General features: G+C 43.0%; 1 protein-coding gene across 6 annotated transcripts in view; it reads left to right on the top strand.

The window, feature by feature from the left end:
* SH3PXD2B (SH3 and PX domains 2B) overlaps nt 1-22391 on the top strand; it is a 116665-nt gene that overhangs the window by 69595 nt on the left and 24679 nt on the right. For 3 of the 6 annotated variants that reach the window (XM_083483488.1, XM_083483489.1, XM_083483486.1), the window contains exons 5-7: nt 5013-5104; nt 16519-16544; nt 18349-18384. In XM_083483488.1, coding sequence (XP_083339614.1) covers nt 5013-5104; nt 16519-16544; nt 18349-18384 — 154 coding nt within the window. The remainder of the gene's footprint in view (nt 1-5012; nt 5105-16518; nt 16545-18348; nt 18385-22391) is intronic. The other 3 variants (XM_083483490.1, XM_083483487.1, XM_083483491.1) reach the window with 1 other exon arrangement.

Here is a 22391-nt window from a genome sequence, read left to right on the forward strand (position 1 = left end):
GACACCATCAGAGCACTCCTGACACTTGGTTGTCAAGCCTCTGCTTAAAGACCTCCAAAAAAGGATACTCCACCACCCTCCTTGGCAGCAAATTCCACTGTCGAACAGCTCCTACTGTCAGGAAGTTCTTCCTAATGTTTAGGTGGAATCTTCTTTCTTGTAGTTTGGATCCATTGCTCCGTGTCCGCTTCTCTGGTGCAGAAGAAAACAACCTTTCTCCCTCCTCTATATGACATCCTTTTATATATTTGAACATGGCTATCATATCACCCCTTAACCTCCTCTTCTCCAGGCTAAACATGCCCAGCTCCCTTAGCCGTTCCTCATAAGGCATCGTTTCCAGGCCTTTGACCATTTTGGTTGCCCTCCTCTGGACACGTTCGAGTTTGTCAGTGTCCTTCTTGAACTGTGGTGCCCAGAACTGGACACAGTACTCCAGGTGAGGTCTGACCAGAGCAGAATACAGTGGCGCTATTACTTCCCTTGATCTAGATGCTATACTCCTATTGATGCAGCCCAGAATTGCATTGGCTTTTTTAGCTGCCGCATCACACTGTTGGCTCATGTCAAGTTTGTGGTCAACCAAGACTCCTAGATCCTTTTCACATGTACTGCTCTCAACCCAGGTGTCACCCATCTTGTATTTGTGCCTCTCATTTTTTTTTTGCCCAAGTGCAATACTTTACATTTCTCCCCGTTAAAGTTCATCTTGTTTGTTTTGGCCCAGTTCTCTAATCTGTCAATGTCGTTTTGAAGTGTGATCCTGTCCTCTGGGGTGTTAGCCACCCCTCCCAGTTTGGTGTCATCTGCAAATTTGATCAGGATGCCCTTGAGTCCATCATCCAAGTCATTGATAAAGATGTTGAATAAGACCGGGCCCAAGACAGAACCCTGTGGCACCCCACTAGTCACTCTTCTCCAGGATGAAGAGGAACCATTGATGAGCACCCTTTGGGTTCGGTCAGTCAGCCAGTTACAAATCCACTGAGTGGTAGCATAGTCAAGACCGCATTTTACCAGCTTCTTTACAAGAATATCATGGGGCACCTTGTCGAATGCCTTGCTGAAATCAAGGTAGGCTACATCCACTAAACAAAGAGAACTAGCAGTATTACTAACTGCAAACAACATTTGTCCCAGTAAGAATGAAATCCAGTGACTAAAACTAATGCAGCTGCATACAGTGGTACCTCGGGTTACAGATGCTTCAGGTTACAGATGCTTCAGGTTACAGACTCTGCTAACCCAGAAATAGTACATCAGGTTAAGAACTTTGCTTCAGGATGAGAACAGAAATTGTCATGAACATTTATTCATGGCAATTAATAAATTTTGTAAACCTTTTAATATTGCAAGCTGCCTGGAGCATGGTTTTAACTACAGTATAGCGGCATACAGATAAAATGTTGGTGATATGCATCAACCCAATAAAATCCTTAAAAAGGCAAGTGTGGGGCAGGAAGACCAGTAAAAGACTCTCTTCCAGTTGGCTATCTTACCACACACATCACAAAAGTCGTGGCACTTCCCAAACCATCAATCTTCTGAGCAGGTGCTGAGGAATTTAGGGAGCGGCAGCCTAACTCCCACATCAGTGACATGAACATCTACTGTCGTTTCTGTTCATTGTACAAAATTCATGCCTCGGAAGGCTTTCATCAAACTTAGAAGAGGAATAGATATGTATCCCAACGCCTGTCTGTTCTTCATCTTTCCCAGCATTGTATGCCCCTTCCTTTACTTTGCCAGATATTGTATGATCTCATAGGAGAAAAGGAAATAGACACCATAATAGCCCTGCCTATATTTGTCAGCTCCATAACCAAGGGGTTCTGATCCATGCTAACCTTTTGGTTAAAGCTAACAAAAAAGTACAAATAGTCATAGTAGCTATGATAGGAACGCAAACTGTGCATTACATTCTGCAGTGAACAGAAGCCACTACAAACTGACATAATAAACTGCTATAATACTGATCACATTAGGTACTGTGGTTTTGGAGTTCTGCCCAAACAATAAATTATGGATATTTTTACAAACTGGCCCCAGTTTCATCAGTATTTCTTACATGGTAAATGTTGAAGCTCAAGGAGGGGTGCATACAACTCCCAAAAGGCCACAGCAGTTTTAGATATGTCACGATTTTGGGAAGATGTTTAATTAGCTTGCTCCTTATGAGGTAACCATCTTGGCTTGGACTCTTGCTCTATAACTTTGCAAAGCAAGAAGAGAGCAGCCATTTCATATTTCCCAAAGTTTTACATGACCTGAACCCCTCCTTAACATGAGGAGTTGTTGATAAATTTGGGAGAGCAGGTATTTCTTGAGATCAAAGAACTGATTTCAGAGTTTTAAAATCACAAGTATTTGTGTAGCCTGGTTAACATTAAGCAAAATGTTTTATTCTAAATTATCTTACTCACTGCTTCACATCACATTTATTGATAAGAGAGGCAGGTTGGATTTGTAAAAAGTAATTTTAACAATGGTTTGCAGCATGGTTATGTAAGCATGTTAGATGTGAAACACTTTAAATGTGAATATCAGGCGAGTCTCTGACTCCTCCCTTGAGCCGTTAAGAGGAAGTGAATACAATATTATGTGAATGAAAATACTGTGCAGCCCAAATGATCACAATATAAAAAGTAGTTGCTGTTTGTCAGGATTCTTACGAACTCTTGGTACTTAGTAGGTCACTTTTTCTTGGGCAGCATAGATTGAGGAATGAGAGATGAAGTATTGAGGAGGATAGTATATCAAGGCACAAAAAAATGGATCAGATTGTTGATAGACCACCAGACATGGGAATAATTTGTGTCAAAGCAGAAATAACAACTTGTGGTGAATAATAAGCAGAGGATCATTTGTTCACCTGCTGTTGATGAAGAATGGTGAAATGCTGAGGAACTTCATTTTGACAAAAATAAAAATAAATCAGAGATCATGTTGTCTATAGTAAAACCTTCAGTTCTCTAATTTCAGTCTGCAAACTCTTAGGTTGAATACTTAAACATTTTGCAGATCTTGCTCTGCATCATTTCCCTGATTTATCCAACACCTGTAGACAGAAGGGGAAAGTAAGTGTTCTGGGCTTTGGTCCAAAAGAAATACTGATATTCCAAGTACTGTCCCCTCAAGTTCCTGCAGATACAATTAAGTTATTGCCTGTTAGCTGAAATCTCACCTCCAGAATCAGTTAGGCTGCAGGAGCCTTTTCTGAGTGTAGGTGGAAATACAAGGTGCATCTAAGTAACAACGGCTTTCCAAATTGTGTCTTATGCCACACAAAAATTGGGAAAGGTTTTTCTGAGTATGAAGCCCCTCTTCTGTTATGGAAGCAATATGCTGTCCTGAGTAGTAAATGAACAGGGCCACTTCTTCTGTGACTTGCATGTGTCTCTAAAAAGAATCATATTCTCATAGCGTGTTTTATTAAAGCTACTCCCCCTACCTATATTTTCAAAATTTGGCTTAGGAAAAAGAATTGTTGAAAGTGACCATATAAACCCTGGAACTATGCTGCTAACATCCAGTTTTGAAAACCAGACCTACTTTTTGGAAGGTGGGGAAATGGCAGAGAGTGAGAGGCTAATGTCATTTAACAGGATTGACATGCTGTTTATGGAAGTTCTGAAGAGGTCCAGATTTCAGTTGGATGTGACAGAGGCTGGGTGGTGGACCCTTGGGATATTTAGGAACATTAAGATGACATGCTAGCTTCCATCCAAAGCATTGGAATTAATTTTGAGGCACTGATATGCTGTTTGATGTTTTGTTTGTTTGTTTGAGAGATGCTCTGTAAACGGTCCTCTGATTTTTAGCAAGCAGTTAATGGCATTGCTGACAATATAAACCAGCCTTCTGCAACCTGTAGCCCTCCAGAAATGGTGGGTCCCCCAACTCCTATCACTCCCAACCAGCATGGCTAGTGGTCAAGGAGGATGGAGCTTGCAGTCCAACAGCATCTGGAGGGCACCAGATGTGGGAAGGCTGATAGAAACTGATCAGATGCTGTAGCACGGAAACCAACATTATGGGCTACTCAAGGTCTCTTCATGCCATCAGATGCCAAGTGATAGGTGGTGGTGTTTAAGGTAGGGTAAACAACAGTGTGATCAGTTCCCCATCTAACTGGTTGGCTTTGCACTCGAGAACAGTGGGATGGTAGAAAGGCCACAATCTCCAAACAGTGTTAAAATAAATTAAGCAGCTTAGTTCAGGAATTGACTGAGCTCTGGATCAAACTCAGACAGTTCTATCTCGCCTCTGCTGGGGGGTTAGGTGGGCCATCCTCAGCCCCTGCCCCTCATCTCAGAAACAGGGACACAACACAAGAATCCCATAAAGCAGATCAGCAAGGATGGCTACAAGATCGTGGTTTCAAAATGCTTTAAACACTCTTAAGCCCCGTACAATTGCTGAGTATCAGTTGCGGTATTAAAAAGCATGCAATCTCTAAATAATTTTTCATAGTTCAGGATGGGAAATATTAGAGTTATGCCAGTTCTCCTTCATCCCATCACAAAAATATCCAGCAGTGGTCCATAAAACTTACATCACAAGGCTCTTCACACTATGTGCAATAGTAATTGTGATCACAAAGAACTTTACTTGGAAAATGCAGTATCTCCATATAAATAGAAGTGCGGGCTCTAAGCAATGCATGAGAAATTAATGTAGATTTATTGAGCTAAAAAACTATGCATAAAATCCAGTGCTTTAGTTGTAAAAAGTGCTAGGACACTGCTGCTGGCTTTTCTTTTTTTACATCTGTCGAATGCCTCTAAGCAGGGATTGTAGTGATTTACTTATTTAATAATAATAATAAAATCAGAATCTGTACTTGGAAATTAAAGTTCCAGGAAAACTTTTGCAATGGAGGATCACAGTGGATAGAGAATGTGCCTGGATTTTCTAGCTGGGCTAGGCACAAATTGTCTCATGTTCACACACTTAACAATTGGCAAAACAGCTCTTCATTTTCCAAATGTGTGTCTTGTTTTGTTTTTCAGGCTCTGATTCAGCTGCCACCATATATCTCTCAGTGCGATGAAGTTCTTCGGTTCTTTGAGACAAGACCAGAAGACTTAAATCCCCCCAAAGAGTAAGTTTGTTATAAGTAGCTTACACAGCTGCATTTCAGAAATGTTGAGAGAGAGAGAGAGAGAGAGAGAGAGAGAGAGAGAGAGAGAGACATATGTAGCCAATGAACAACCCTGTTCCTTAAAAAAAGACAGCAGCATTTGTGTTTCATATTTTCCAGAGTACAGAAACCTCACACATCAGGTATGCGGTCACATAACATCAGTGAACATATAGTACAGATATCAGATTTTAAAAAAACACTATTGAAGAATGAATGAAGCAGCTCAAAAGATAAGTTAATAATGAAAAAAAATGGGAAAGCTAGAAGGTCAAAGAAATATGCAGCCTATGTTGCATACTGAGTTGGAAGGTGGAAGGGACCTTGAGGATCATCTAGTCCAGCCTCTGCAATACAGGATTATTCAGCTGTTCCATATGGGCATCAAACTTGCAACCTAGGCATTATCAGCATCCAACTCTAACCAAGTGAGCTATCCAGTGTTTAAGTTACCAAATTCAGGGGTGGGGAACCTCCAACATGTGAGCCTAGACTTGCCAGGACTCCCCATTTGGCCTTCCAGGCCGTTTCAGCCAAGCCATGGAACCCTGAACTACACCTGACATTATATATGATGTCATGTATAGGGCAGGTTAAGACCTGTCTGAGCTGAACAGGGGTTTATTGGCACTGGCCATCTGCCAATCAGAGTCACTTGCAAAACTGTATGTAAAACACTGTGTGTAAGGCTTTGCAAGACCCACTGGTCAGCTGATTGCCCAGTCCTGCTGAGCCCATTGAGAAGTGATCCACAAGATCCATGCAAGCAAAAAGTACCACCTGGCATAATGGTGAGATCAGATGATTGACATGTAGCTCCAGCCCCCTGTCATACTTGGCCTGTGAGGGGTGGGGGAGGTAAAAATCTGACCTGCTGGTGAGTTCTAGTTCCCCACCGCCGATCAAAATAAAGGCAGCTTCATTAAAGAGAGAGTCACTGCCACTTTGAAATCTGATATTTTATATCTGTGAGGTCAATTTCTCCAATACATGGGGGAGGTGCACTCCCTTCATTTACTTGCCCACATTTTTAAAATTGAACTTTTACTATGAAATATAAATACAAAAGCATAAGATGTGGTTATGTGCATACAACCAATATATATGGATTGTAACTATCATGATTAAATACAATTTAAAGCATAGCTGGAACTTTTACGAGCTTGTCTAAGTGTAACTGGAAACTTTTGACACATAATATGATAGTGAAACTGCTATGTGCTAGAAACCAAATTCTGTTATAACTATTAACAAAGTTGTGTGAGCCAAGATGCATTCCTTCTATATTCCCCCGTACCAAAATGCATTTATTCAGTAAGTGATTATCTTGCTGCCTGCCTTCCCTCACCGTAATCATGTGTGTCAGTTTCATCATCCTTATTATTTATTATTTATGTAAAATATTTGTGAATCACCTATAATCCTAGATTCAACTGGTTTACAACAAAATAAAATACAGAATAGAATACATCATACATGCTAGCCACTTGCCTAGATAATTTTAGCTGCAAAGAATAAAGAAAACTGATTTTTACAGGCATACAGAGGATTATCCGCATCTGTTCTGTTCAGTATCACTGGCCTTTGAACTTTCATAGTTGGATAGTAAACATCATTGGACATATCCATCTGAGTCATACTCAGAGTAGAGCCATATGGCTGATGTGACTTATTTCACCTGATAGGACTTAATTACACACAACCATATAACTTTACAGAAATGCACAGTAAGCTGTCAGAGATGCCTTTCTCCACCCAGAGCAATGGAGGTTGCCTACAGCCTGTAGTGGTTTTTTTAAAATTTAGGAGCAACCCCAAGCAAAATCTGTTTTCCTGTTGCCAGTTTCTTGAGCAATTTATTCTGACAAACAGTAACCACATGTTTGTTTTCCACCCAAAACAAGGAACATCAGCAATCTCTCTCTTTTTCCCCTGCATGACGCAACACGGTCTTGTGACTATAAGCTGCTTGAGGCCAGAAGCTCTTTTGTTGAGGATTCAGAGCATAAGACACCAACCACTATCTCATTTCTGTCTTTGTATGACACTAGAGCACTTAATTGTGCAAAGATATAGATTGTGCAAGTTGACATGGAGAAATGTGTATTTCAGAGGAATGAGAAGAGAGAGTTCTGTCATTATCTGTGTTAGAACATGGAGTCTTTCAGCACCCAAGTTGGCCGCAAAGGGTTGTTCTCTTTCAATACAGGCAGGCTTTATGTTTCCATTTGCCTTTGGGCGCATATTGTTATTGCTTTTCCTCTTTGATTTCTCTTGACGTCTTGGCTTGTCATAGTTTCTTTTATGACTGCCAGTTAGTTGATTAGATTGGTGCAAGGGCTTAGTACCCATTAACTAATAACATGCTGTCAGCCTATGTTTCCATCCATCCTGCATTTAAGATGACTTTGCCCATTAACCCTATGTCCCTTTGCTAATTCATCAACTAATGCAATGAAAAACATAAGTTGAAGACAGGCCTGCATCATGCATAGCTTCTGCATCATTCTGGAAGTGGGTGTATGCTGTGGGCTTTTGTTAAAACCTTTATAGAACCTCAGTGCTCTATACTGTAGACAGGAGGGGTTAGATTTTGAAGAGGCATTTGTTCAGAGCCTGCCCAGACTTCATTTTTACTGCACAAACAAGACCAAGTCTCAAGTATATGCAGTCTTGCTCCTGACCATGGAGTTTGTATGTGCTAGATTTCTCTCTACTGTATGTGGAATTTCTTTTAGATCCCACATGCAGATAAATACTTGCACTAGCCCAAGTTGTTCCTTCCTTTACAGTTTTCTGACATCTGTCTACCTACTCATATTTGGGGACTGGCTCTTTGAACCTTCCTGCATTAACCTTCTCTTTGATTCCATATGACCTGCCTTACTATATGTTGTTTTATTCATTCCATTGTAATACTAACAATATGCAAAAAATCTACAAGTCCAATATTCAGAGGTGCTGCTGCAAGTCCGAATGTCCTTGTGTGGGGGAAACCAAGACCACCTCTCCCTTCAACAGAAAACCCTCCAAATAGTCCTCCTTATTGAAGAACTTCAAAGCCCATTCAGTGTCTCCTATGTGGAATTTCTTCTGAAATTGACCAGGAAGCTGAACTACAATGAAGTAGAAATTGAATAGTTCTTTTGTAAAAGTGGGGGGGGGGGGGCTTGTGGTTTGAATGAGTCAATTTTTAAAAGAAAATGTCCTTTTTGCTTATTTGGGAAAAAGGTGTTCTCCTTTATTCTCCTTTATAGATGGAATGGAAAACGTTGCCTGAATTACAAACTTAGGCACAATTTTTTTTTGGGGGGGGGGAGGTAATTGTACTTCCTTCTTTGTCTTCTTATCCTCTTGCTGTAATAATAATCTTAAATTTAAGATAAGCTAATTGGTACTCACAGAAACCTCTTGTCACACATTCACAGATAAATCTTTTATACATCTGAGCAGCTAGGATGGATAAATATAATAAACAACAATATTTGTGTTCTTGTGCCTGATAATTACATTAGAGTGAGGCTTAATTTATGCATCCTTGTGTAGTGATTCTCTGAATGGAGTGAGCCCTTTGCTGTTTCCTTTGGCCTTTTGCTAGAAGGATAATAAGAAAGAGAGGACTTGCCGTTCTGAGTGGCTTAATAGATTCCTCTCGGCTGCCAGCAGCAAGCTGCTGTTGTGTCTCAAGGACATCTCTGTTGTGTTTCATGGCCCAGCTGGAATACTCGATGGATATTTATTAGCTACAATTCAAAATGTTAATTAATAAAAGTCCTTGACTCTCTCCTCTGGAGGGACTGGTATGAACAGTTTTGCGTGGCGAGTTCCCGCCCCCCACCAAGATAAATAAACACACGAGACACCATAATTAAGGTTAATTGGGCGAATTAGGCCACAACTTTATTGAATTCAGGAATGAGAGGCATTGGCTTAGGCATTGGTCCTAACGACTATCCGGCTCCAGCCCATTTGCTGGAGACACGGTGAAGGGTTAACACTGATCGAGGGAGTCTCCCGCTGAGGCACGTCGGCTAGGAGCTCCCCCGGGTCACCGCTCTGGGGCGTGCCTTTGGCCCGCACCTCCATAGGCTTTGGACAGGGCCACGCCCCCCGGAGTCCTTTAACGGACCACCCTTCGTTCACTGGGGGGAGGTGATGGCGTTCCTCCCCCCCCCACACATCCTCTTAACCCCTTCTTCCAATGCCTACCGCCAATGCCGAAGAGTTGTGACGAGTTGCTACGAGGTAGGCGAAAAACCAAAAGGCTGGAAATTGCCGATTGGGAAAAATTCCTACCATGCCCCTTGCGGCGACAGGCCGAAGCCCATAGCAAAGTCAGACCTGCCTAAAGCCCCAACTAAAGGGAGGGAGGGTGGGGAAACGTGGATCCAGCCGGGGAAGAGAGGGCGAGCCCCCCTCCGCCCCGGCCCTAAATAGGGCAAGCCACGCCCCCTCCAGCCAGCCGATTGGCTGGCCGGGAGGCGTGGCCGGGCGGGATTCCCTAGCTCTCGCGGGGGCTGAGACCAGCCCCCGCACATGTGGGGAAGGGCGTGATGCCCGCAACCCCACCTCCTGGGGCAGGCCCGGAAGTGGCTTTGCGTGGCGAGTTCCCGCCCCCCACCAAGATAAATAAACACACGAGACACCATAATTAAGGTTAATTGGGCGAATTAGGCCACAACTTTATTGAATTCAGGAATGAGAGGCATTGGCTTAGGCATTGGTCCTAACGACTATCCGGCTCCAGCCCATTTGCTGGAGACACGGTGAAGGGTTAACACTGATCGAGGGAGTCTCCCGCTGAGGCACGTCGGCTAGGAGCTCCCACGTGGATCCAGCCGGGGAAGAGAGGGCGAGCCCCCCTCCGCCCCGGCCCTAAATAGGGCAAGCCACGCCCCCTCCAGCCAGCCGATTGGCTGGCCGGGAGGCGTGGCCGGGCGGGATTCCCTAGCTCTCGCGGGGGCTGAGACCAGCCCCCGCACATGTGGGGAAGGGCGTGATGCCCGCAACCCCACCTCCTGGGGCAGGCCCGGAAGTGGCTTTCCCAGTGCTGCACCACTAGATATGCTTCAAACCTACCAATCACACGATGAAACCCACAATTAGGTGAATTGTAGTGCTGCATCTGGGGCTTGGCCGGATGTCATAACTCATGGGCGAGATAAACACTTTCTTTGGGACCTTGAATTGGAGCCAGGTCTTGCAGTAAAAGGAAGATGCCTTATCATAAAGTAGCTAATATGTGGTGAGGTGAAGCACACATTATCATGTTGAAAGCCAAATATAGCAATCTTTCTAATAATGGTTTGTTCATATTAAAAACTCCTCCACCTAACAGATTATTCTTCCTGCTTCATTTATGCATTCAGGATTGTAGCCTGATTTCATTAAAGTTTCCAATTACATTAGTTCCAGAGGATTACTTGTACAGGCTCAGTGTTCACATAACACTAAGTCGAAACCATTGCTTAGCAGGAATGCACATGTTCCTGAACAGAAGATGACAGCTGGCCCTGCAGTTCTGCACTGTGTGTGCTGCTGCTGTTCTACTTGGAGCTAAACCATGGTTTGTCTCCTCTAGACAAACCATGGGCTGTAAATCAAGAACAGACCTCTTCTCTCCAAGAACTTACATGCTTGTGCATTAGTGCCAACCATGGTTTGGCTTGGTATAACCTGTGAACCAATCAGAGACTTCTGTTCAAAAAAAGAAAAGTAAAAGAAGGCTCCAGTTAGTGCTTTAGGCAAACATATTTATAGTTATGTAAGCCTTTGTGGGCTAGAGCAAGGATGGGGAACCCACGGGACTCCTGATGACGATGGACTCCAGCTCTCATCACCCTTTGCCATTAGCCATGTTGGTTAGGACTGGTCATCTAATTGGGCCCAAGGTTGCATGGACAAAGTGGGAAGGCAAGACTGGGCATCTAGTAACAACTTTTGAAACTTACTGGTTTAGGAAAGCAGTAAGGCTGCTTGGATGGATCTGTGAAAGTCCCAGGACACGCAGGAACTGAAAGCCTCTTTGTATTCTTTTCTTTTCTCAAGTTGAAATAGGCTTCCCCCTTCCCCCACTAGTGGCATAAAGGAGCGCAGCAGTGAAGCTGTGAAAGTCTGATGTGTGCGACAAAAAAGCCATTGCTGAGTCAAGGGATTTAGCTGCTAACAGTCCTCATGCTGAGAGCCTTGAGGTTTCCATGCACAGACTCCTAAGTGGCTATTAAGAACAATCTGCTGTACTCTACCAGAGAGAAGCAACAGACAGGACAGATTAGGCTCTTTGCTGGCTTCTTGTTCTTTCCAGTACGTAACTTGTCTTGGAGACCTGTGTACATCCTTGTCATCTGTGTTCCAGTAATGTTAACGAGGGCAGAGCCATTCCTCTTAAAAGGAACACTATAAATATAATACACTGTGAGTTACACCATGGCAGGGAGAAGGAGATGCGAGATTTTTGTCTGCAGCTACAGATCTGTGGTGGAATGTGCTTGACAAACATTTCTAGTGGCTTATCTAATTTTTGGTGCCTTATCTATAGATCTGCAGGATCACTGAATAGGAGGTCTCTGGGGGTTGTGTGTAAAGCCTGTGCTTTGATTACACAGCATCAGAGCCTTGCCTCTGGAATGGATGTTCAGAATTTCAAACATCCACAGAATTTAAACTCAAAAGATACATAGTGAATTAATTTGTCTAGTCCCTTTGTTAAAGCTATCCAAGCTGGTGGCCACCACTAAGTCTTGCGGGAAGAGCAAATTCCATAGTTAACTCTGCACTGCGTGAAGAAGTGCCTTCTTTTGTACGTCCTGAATCTTCCAGCATTCAGCTGCGTTGGATGGCCTTGCATTCTAATATTACAAAAGAGGGAGCAAAACTTCTCCCTATCCGTTTTCTTCACACCGTACATAGTTGTGTACACGTCTGTCATGTTTCCTTTTACTCACCTTTTCTCTAAACTAAAAAGCCTCAAATTCTACAGTCTTTCCACATAGGGGAGTTGCTCCATCTCCTTAAACGTTTTTGGTTGCCCTTTTCTCAACCTCTCCAGCTGTACAATATCCTTTTTGAGGGGAGGCGACCAGAACGGGACACAGTGTTCCAACATGGAATTCGCCTTTTTCACAGCTGCTTCACACTGTCAACATCTTTCTTGAACTCTCTTCAAAGGATTGAGTTATTCTCCTTCATACCTGATTTAAGCCTTAGCTTGTTCTTTAACCACCTTCCTTGACCTTATCTTTATTTAGTTTCTGCCCTAGAAAAACTGGATGTAGTAGCAGCCACGCTTTGATTAAGGTAGCAATCTAAAACTCTCAGATTCCTTTGGCTTAATCCTTTGGGCTATTGCTTGCAGGTCAGCAATACAGTTTTAAAATCCTCTTTCTACCATCTTTCTTCAAGGCTGCCTCTGTGTGTATGTTTGAACCACTCCAGGGTGGCTTTTGTGCTTGCCTTCCCTGATTCTATGGAACACCAATGTTTACACCATACACCAGTGCTTGTTTATTTTTATAATCATAAGACATTTTGAGCCCTAGATGGTGAAAAGTGGGACTATAGATTTTTAAAATAAATAATAAACACACAAACACATACACAGAGTCAGCTGACCTTATTTGCCTGCTGAGCCAGGCTCAGTCCTTGTTGGTGGTGGCTGTTTTGCAGAGTCCCCCCTTCAGATTTTTTGTAAGCTCCCTCCCTCCCCAAAGAAATGTCTGCTGAGTCTAATGCCTTCCTATTGTGCACAAATGGTGTCATTTTGGCTATAAAAAGAGCCACATTTCATAGAAGGAATTTGCTATTGTATAGCATACTTAGAGACATATAGCTAGGTGAAGGCTGAAACGGTATTTGTAGTAACTGATTGCTTCCTGCAGCAGTGCCAGTAAATCAAAGCGAGGGAGCCAGGAGGAAAGATGGGTCAGAAAAAGAGTTCAGCTAATGTGAGCTGTCTGGTCAAACTCCATTTTTTGCATCAGTTGCAATTAACAGGATTTTACTTAGGGTCAGTTTTAAATGTGATGGTGCTGATGTGAAAGTTGCCAAAACTCATTTTTCTCTCTGCAGTGCTTTGTGTAACTGTAAAAGAATATGACCACACACTCACCCATGTATATGCAGCCTCTCTTCAGGGCACCATAGCTACCATCTTGGCACAGGCTAAGAGACTTCTAAATACTACTCCAGAAACGTGAAGCACTCATTTTTAAGTGGCCTCTGTGTAATCCCCATCCGTCAAATTTAAATTGACCCTTCTATGTGCTACATTTGAAGCTGGTGATGAGCAATATCAAATACCTTCCGTCATTTTGGAAGTGGTACAATATGGACTATAATTTATATTATATATTAAAAATTTAAGCCTATTTTTCAGGCTGTATATATTTTGCACAAACATAACTTCATGAGACAGATTGTGCTAGAGATTGTTTCTGAGTGCTCAGTTCAATTGCAGATGTTTTGTGTCCTGTTATGGAAGACATCAACTTTTTATTGAGAATTGTTCTCTAAACATCCTAGGGTTTGTTCCTAGAAGCCCAAAGATGGTACCAAGATTTCTGTATAGAGCAAGTGTTGAAAGTCTCCCATTAGTAGTCATTCTTGGCCAGAAAAAAATGAAGACTTGCCTTCTGTTTTGAGCATTCACTTTGTTGATCTTGTTTTTCTTAGAATGAGATGCAAAGACAAACACTGGTTTTGTTTCAAGATTGTCCTCATTTTTGGTAATGACTGGGTTCTGTAATTATTTTAGGGCAGATTGATTAGTATCCCCCTCCGCCCCTGGGAAAACAGACCTGTGAGCTAAAACATGTAACATCCCCATGTTCTTTCACTTGTTAGCCTTTCTAAGAGGCATTTTTATGGGCCAATGCCACACTGCTTTCTCCTGTTGCAGAGTGGGGTGATTGGCAGAGGGGAGGAAGCTGCAGGTTGCTGCAAGCTTACTGCAGTTTCCTGTCTTGTCTTGAGTTACTGCTCTCAGAGGTGTATCTGGTCAACCCGAGAAGGTCCTGGCAAGAAAATAAAAGTGCAGGCTCCCTTCCCCCTCCTCATCCAGACAGGAAGCATAGCAGAAAAGAGATGGGAAGTGATGTGTTACACTTAATACATTTAGCAGACAAGAATGAAAAGCAACCTTTTTCAAGGCACTGAAATTGTATGCTAGACAGGAAGAACTCAGTTGGGTCCCCATTGGAATCTCTGTCTCCACTGGTGCCCAAACAAGTAAAGAAAATGCTTAAGGCTGATACTGTCTTGATTATTATTGCCCCTCTGCTGATTGTCTGCTTCATGAGATTCTGATGGGGTTTAGATGTAATGCCAAACTGATTTGGTGTTATGTGTACAAGCAAGCCTGAGCCTCTGACGTCTACACCCCGTACCACCCCCACCCCCACACTTTTCTGGTTCTCAGCAAACATACATGGCCAGATTCTGGCGAAGTGACAAACTGTGTAAACCTTAGTTTGCTCACATGCCTAGGAACCAGGCTCATGCCTGCTTGTGTATGTAATACTGTGGATTCCATATGATTGGCTATTTATCCTTTAGGCTTCTGCCTTTCCTATCATGTTTGCTGATCAAGCTGTGGTTGACATTATTACATCTTGTCTGAGCTGCTGTCTGTATTGGAGAATCCTCAGACCCAGGAAATTTACTTGAATCCATATGTTTTATTGAGTTGCTCTTTGGCCCCTATGTCTGGTTTCTAAGGCTATGAGAGCGCCAGCTGTTTCTCGCCAGAGTCTGTTGCTGGCATCCCTGGAAAGAGGAATGCAGTCTGCAGCACATCCTGTGAACGGTCACAGTTTTCAGTGCTCTTAACATAATTTTGCATAAGAAAAATGTTTTCTGTGATTTGGTGCAGATGCATTGCCCATGTTCAAATTTACTGTCTTTTTCGCCCTATAGGACGCACTTTTTCCCCTCCAAAAATGAAGGGGAAATGTGTGTGCGTCCTATGGGGCGAATGCAGGCTTTCGCTGAAGCCTGGAGAGCGAGAGGGGTCGGTGCACACCGACCCCTCTCGCTCTCCAGGCTTCAGGAAGCTCTGCGCAACCCTGGGGAGACCGGCTCCGAGGGTTGCGCAGAGCTGCCTGCAGTCCTGGGATCAGCGCACTTCTCCCCATAGTCAGCCCCACAAGCTCGGGGGACAGCGGGGAGGCAGAGCGCGCCTTCCCGCTGTTCCCCGACCTGGTTCTTCCAGCCCCGCACCTGGGGGGGAAATAATTTTTTTCCCTTTATTTCCCCCCCCCCCAAAAAAACTAGGTGCGTCCTATGGGCCGGAGCGTCCTATGGGGCGCAAAATACGGTAATGCTAAACCTGGTTTAGCACTACACAAATGTGATTCCTGCATTGCATGTGGTTGGACTAGATGATGTGTTGGGTCCCTTCCACCTCTACAATTCTATGAGTCTATGACAGGCACCCCCAACCTGCGGCCCTCCAGATGTTTTGGCCTACAGCTCCCATGATCCCTAGCTAACAGGATCAGTGGTCAGGGATGATGGCCGAAGATTGGGGGTGCCTAGTCTATGAAATGAGTCTAATGAAAGGAAACTTTTCATTAGACACAGTTCTGTTGATACCAGGTATATAATAAACCATCTTACATGGCTTGCTTTCAGGTGGTTTTTACCGGGAGGTAAATCTCCCTATAGTAACAAAATAAAAGATTGATCTTAGTGCGCTACATGTTCTTAGAGCTGTTTTTGTGGTCCCAAGAATCTTGTATGGGAATTGCAACCACTACATAGCAGCTTGTGTGAAATAGCTGTCATGGCTAGAATGGCCACATCAATATGAGGCCTCTCTATCAAGTGAATGCAGTTAGGCTTTTACTGAGAAGTTTATGTTAAAAGGAGGGGAAAGCTTAGTTGACAGCTATCATTTTAGCTGGTGTTGTGAGTCTGCCTGCAAACCCTGCATCGGGTCAGTGCTGCACGTTTGTCAAATTAAAAGCACATGTTGGCTGGGTGAAAGGCTGGTATCTTTGTCACAGCTTTCATTTCTTGGAACAATGGGGTGATTCAGGGACAGACACTGTATTTGCAGGGACTGTTTTGAGGTTTCTATTTACAGACAAGTGATGTGTATATTTTATGAAACAATTTATAAAAAATAAATAAACCATTAGCACCAACTTGAATGTGAAATTTATATCATATATAGTTATTTTTGTTGAGATGTGTAAACTGCTTATAGATTTCTCAAAATATAAAGTGGTATAAAAGAAAAATAAATACAGTTGCAGATTCTGGACCAAGAACTATCCAAAGTTTGGACTCTTCTTCATGCTAACAACTTACGTACAGTCATATAGACTGGGCTTGTTACGTTGTCTTGTTAATCAAGTTTATTTTCTCTTTCTCAGGGAACCAATTGGAAAGAAGAGATCTGGTAAGGCAATTACGCTTGTTTTATTCCCCTTCTTGATCTTTTATAAAGCTAATGGAATTGACCACAGCCAGTGACCAGTTGACAGCTGGACTGAACCACGTGCTTCCACAGGCCATCTGTATTATACGACAGTACTTCTCTTTGATGAGGTGGAAGAGATTGGACGAATTTGTCACAGAAGTGCTGTTTCTCTTTCACTTTTGTCCTTCTGTCATCCTCTCTTTTGTTTCTACTTCTGTGAGGGTGATCCCATTACAGATCTGGTCCAGGAAGCCAAAAAGGTTCCCCACCCTGTTCTACCCTGTAGCAGTGTATGAGAGCAGATTGGCACCGTAGCCCTCTGTTCTGTTTGTAGCTAGGATTGCTGTTTAGCCAAAATGTCATTGTCCATTTTTGAAGTTGGCTTTGGTCAATGAAGGCAGGTTAAACATGGCACTTGAAGTGTATTGCACATGTGATGAACAATTTTATGCTAATAGCTGTCAGTAGGAGTGATCAGTAGTCTTGTTTACTAACTTGGCATTTGGAGCAGCTATATTCTGTGCTGCTGCATCACTCCCACCTTTTCCCCCAGCACAGCTGATTATGACTCCTATCTGTGCATGTCTCCCATCTTTCACTGCAACACCTAGTCTAGTTGCAGTTTACACTACATATAGTTTGCCTGTAGGCTGAATGATGGTTGAGGTAGGCAGTGAATAATAGGAGAGGCTGCAGAGTTTGCACAGAAGAAATGAAAGAAAGGGGAAAAGAGAAACCTGTTTAGAAGCAAGATGTGTGAAACGTGTTCTTAGAGGGCTCTTCCTTTGAGTTCAGAAAATGCTTTGAGCCGAAACTTGGGCATGCATCGTTGTAAACATCAGCAGGAGGCTTTGTTCTGAGCTGTTCTGTTTTCTTTTGTATTCTTTATTGCATTTGTCAAAGAAGACCAATTTCCTTTTCTGCTTGCTGTTTGGTGCCTGGAGCTGATTGCGGCAAACAGAGGACCTCCAAGGGCAGTATTCCCAACTATAATCTACAATGGATTCATCCTTCCGTTTTAGTCAAAGGAGAATAACAATCACACACAGACCTGCTTGCCAGTAGCAGTTTGTGCTTGAACGTGCAAATCCTTCTGCATTGGCTCTGAAACTCAGTGCTAGCTGATTGCACTCCCAAACACCAGCAAACCAGGAACCCCACCCTGCAGGGCAGCTAAGCACCTGCCTGCTTCTTTCAGCTTTCTTAGTGGAGTACTATGTACTTCTGAATTTTGCCAGCATGAAAACACAATGAACTTTATAATAAGTTTATTTATTCCCAGTGCAGAAATACCGGTCAGCTTTGTTTCTGCAAACCTGAATAATTTAATACCATGGACCATATTCTAGTTTACAAATACACCCACACACAACATTAAAGGAAGGTAGAGATATTGGAGCAGATTCAGGTAGTCACATGTCGCTCAAGAAGATTGGGCACATATTCTATGTTGCTGTGATCTGCCAAAGGATTACTGCTTGCTCAAGTTTGTTCTTGGTTTTTACTTCAGTGAACTTCGAGTTCTCCCCAGATTGCTGTGTGTGTCTGTATCTGTATCTATATCTGTATCTGTGTCTGTGTCTGTGTCTGTGTGGTGCCTTTTGACCACATGAAGATCTGCACTTGCAGTAGGAGTTCATTATTAGTATTATGATTATCCTGCCTCATCTTGCCGAATGGAGACAACACACAGTTGTTAATCTTTCATTACCTTTACATCTGTGTATTTACATTCTTTTTTGTGTCCTCATTGCCTTTCTCCACCATTTTGTTCCTCCATCAGGACTTATCCAGAGAACGGCTTCTTTCCTTCTGAGAGGTAGTAACAGCAGCTTGTTGCTTGGGCCTTGCTTTCACGTTTCCTCCCTGCTGGGCAACACGTGCTGTTCCTCTTGGGCAGTCTAGGCTCCTCTCTCTTGCCACTGCTTTGTCAGGTTGCTGCTTCCCGTTGGGTAGGGGAGTGCTGGGGTGGGTAGGGGATGTTTATTAAAAAATCTCCTTTAAATTGCACTGAGGATAAGCAAATGAAACCCAACTAGGATGGTTTACAGCCCGCTACGTGGCAACTCTACTGCTTTGCTGGTGGTGGTTTCAAGGTTTGGGTGATAGATGGGAATAAATTACACTGTGGCTTTAATGGAGGGAAAAACTGGAGTTGTTGAGTGATTGGGAGCATTGCCTAATCTGACACAAATGAACAGCTTTTGCACATTTTCATGTTCATTTAAATATATGCAAATTGCCATTGATCAACATTTAGATGCAAATACTGATACTTAAAAGTTGTGTCAATCCTACCCTTTGCCCTCTTTTTAATGGAATCTGGAATCTTGCAAAATTCTGTCTAGATTTGCTGCTTAGAAGGGAAAGTTTAGGTGCTTAGTTGTGAAAGGTGTTGGCATCTAAACTTTTAAGTGACAATCCCACACTCAGCCATCCAGCTCATTGTGCATATATACTTGTCCTTAATTTAGCTAGTATGCATGTTCTAGGGTGGCTATTAATTTGTTTTTATTTTTTAAAGCTCTTTGTAAATAATTGGAAGGCTGTTTTAAAAATCTTCTTCTGCTGGGTAATTGTTCTTGGCAGCCCACTTGGCCTAAATGGACGTGTCAGGTGATTATGTATTGATCAACAGGAGTTAAAGTACATCTCCACAGTCTGACAAAGCTTATCAATAAATGTGAGCTGCAGTGGAAGCCTCATAGGATTCTATGATCATTCATAACTTGTTCTTTGGGTATGAAAGGATGTGTGAGTATTTGTGTGAGGGGGGATCAAAGCCGGTTTCAGAAGTCAAAAGAGAGCATAAATTTTTGCCCAGCCTACAGCTCGGCCTTCTGCAGAGCATGAGATCAAATAACTGAACATATCAAGGAATCTTAAGTGACCTATAACTTTTTGTTGTTGTCTTTGGAGTAGATGAGAAATTTGTCTTTGGAGTAGATGAGAAATTGGTCTGGATCCGTGACTTAGCAGGCAATCTAACAAACAAGGCTAATGTGAGGAAGTTCAAAACCTAGATTTGCAATTTTAAGTAGACCCATTCTTTAGCTGTAATCATGCCTTAGTCATGAGGCTCTTTCAGAGCGAAATATGTTGTATGTATGTCTCTTCCAGTGACAGGTCACCAATTCACAGATCCATATAGCATTTTCAAGTCCAATATTTGTTCGTAGCATCCATTTGTTTCTTGGTCACGTTGAGTCTACTTCACACAGGCATGTTCATCTAATCCTTTGGTGATTTCCAACCATAAGTGTGATCTGTCATCACTGAGGTTGTTGGGTGATATGAAAGTCCCCTCTGTTGTGAATTGTGATCATCAAACGGCAATCCTGGCTCCTGTTACCTTCTCTCAGGAGGTTAAAAAAAGCAGTGCTACTTTTAAGAGCTCGTGTTTGTCCCAAAGAAGGCCACTTTTCCTGTTAACGCAGCCTCACAGCTTAGTGGTTGAGAATAATTGTCCTGAGAGAGAATTGCTGAAAATAATCCTCACCTTTTCCGCTCAGTGCTGTTTACTGCATTGTGTTGCTGTTTTAATAGGTAGTTTGGAGGTGCCAGAGCTGCCTGTTGAAGCTGCAAATAGCCCAAGAACACTATGAGTAATTATATAGGGGGGGCTGGGATCCGGAAAAGGGTTCCTTTCTCTTCATCCTGTGGTTGTTTTTCTACTATGGCCAAGTCACTCTGTGCTTGGGTCTAGTCAGAGTGGTAGTTGGCCTCAGACAGGAGATGGAACCTACAGTCCTACAGCACAGGCATTATTTTCTCAAAGTTATATTTGTTTCTTCTTGGCAACATATTCCAATACACTTCACTGTATTGGGAGCTCTACTTAGTAGTAAGTAGGGCTTTGCATTGCTCACCTGGAATGCTGAGGGAAGTTGGTTTGGATCTAACATAGTAGAAAATGCCCTTTTATTCCTTACAGTTCTTTTTTCAAGTCTCATACAAAACTGACTTTCCTAGAAATTGAATTGTTTGGCAAGCTTAGAATCCAATAAACTAAAAGCTGCTACAACCTTGCCAAAATCCTTTGATCCTTTGGCTGTGCCACACGGTGCTGTTCTTTCTGCAAGGCTGCCATGTCTTTCTCTGCTGCAGTTTTCATTGTGGAGTTTCCCATCTGTTTTCTCCAGTCAAACCAGTCCATTTTGCTAAAACTAGCTTTGTTGCCCTCATTTGAGTATTGACTATTTTCACTGCCCTCCAGGATCCCTGTTGCTCAGTTTTCTTTAACCCTAGAAATCGTTGAGGCCCCCTTTAGGTCATTTCAGAAACTTCTGAGGGCTTTGGGCTCTCTGGTTTTTCTGATTGTCCGGCTTTTATTACATGAGAGTGCTTTGCTATCTTCAGGAGCCCAGAGAACCAATAAAAAGTGTTCCATGGGAAAGCTCTGCTTCAATCAACGTGGGTTTTTAAATACTCGCCTCAAATTTCCTCTGTGATGAAGGTGCAAGTGGGAACTAATTATGGAAGTCTTGGCTTTCTAAATGATAGCTTTTAAGTGTTGCCTTTAAATCTACAAGCCAAAGAAGTATCAGGGTTCTGGGTCATAAGTCCAGAACTTGATTGGGATTTGCATGCAGGTCTTTGAGTGACTTACTGTAGAACTGCAAGGTTTCACACTCCCAGTTGCTTTACAGTAGTAACAACTGAGAAACCTTCACCTAGATTAAAGGTAAAGGGTAAAGGGACCCCTGACCATTAGGTCCAGTCGTGGTCGTCTCTGGGGTTGCGGCGCTCATCTCGCTTTATTGGCCGAGGGAGCCGGCGTACAGCTTCCGGGTCATGTGGCCAGCATTACTAAGCCGCTTCTGGCGAACCAGAGCAGCGCACGGAAACGCCATTCACCTTCCCACCAGAGTGGTACCTATTTATCTACTTGCACTTTGATGTGCCTTTGAACTGCTAGGTTGGCAGGAGCTGGGACCAAGCAACGGGAGCTCACCCCGTCGTGGGGATTCGAACCACCGACCTTCTGATCAGCCGGTCCTAGGCTCTGTGGTTTAACCCACAGCGCCACCCACTTCCCTTTCACCTAGATTAGGTTGCTTTAAAAAGGGGGGGGGGTCAGGAAAGGATTTTTGTGTGAAAGGACATGTGAGCTTGGTTCTGGTACTGATCACACCTTTCTTTTGCCTAAAGCAGTAATGGCCAAACTTGGCCCTCCAGCTGTTTTGGGACTACAATTCCCATCATCCCTGACCACTGGTCCTGTTAGCTAGGGATGATGGGAGTTGTAGTCCCAAAACAGCTGGAGGGCCAAGTTTGGCCATCACTGGCCTAAAGTATAGAGGGGGGAATAAACTTTTGCAGCTCCCCTTTACCAGCAAAACATGGAGGTGGACAAGTTATATAGGAAATGCACCCAAACTATGAAAAGAGATCAAAGGTTTAGAAGAAAAGGTGATTTCTAACTCTCCCACCATCAAGCACCATCTAATTAAATGTTTCCCCCCTTTCCTTTGCTGTTAAGATGGGGGGGTCAAACTTAAAAAAGAATTTGCGTGCATGTAGGTTAACCAGATAGTAAATGTGGTGTAAAATAAAACACATAAGAACAAGAATCAGTGTGTGATCAGTTTACTTTGTGTCTTCTGAACAGAAATATTTCATAGGTGAAAGGAACGGCGCTGGAACATGTTAAAAGCAAAAGTGACTTATGGTCTTTGCAGCCAAGAATAGCATTGCCCCTGAGACTGCAGTTGGGTACTTTTATGAGAGAGCAAGTCCCCTTGAACTCAGTGGGATTTACTTCTAAGGAAACATGCATAAAATTGGGCTGTTACTTAGAGTGTATGGGAATAAAGTTCCTCCTTG

The sequence above is a fragment of the Podarcis liolepis genome (genome assembly GCF_965112155.1).
Source record: "Podarcis liolepis genome assembly, chromosome: 2".
Classification (NCBI taxonomy): domain Eukaryota; kingdom Metazoa; phylum Chordata; class Lepidosauria; order Squamata; family Lacertidae; genus Podarcis; species Podarcis liolepis.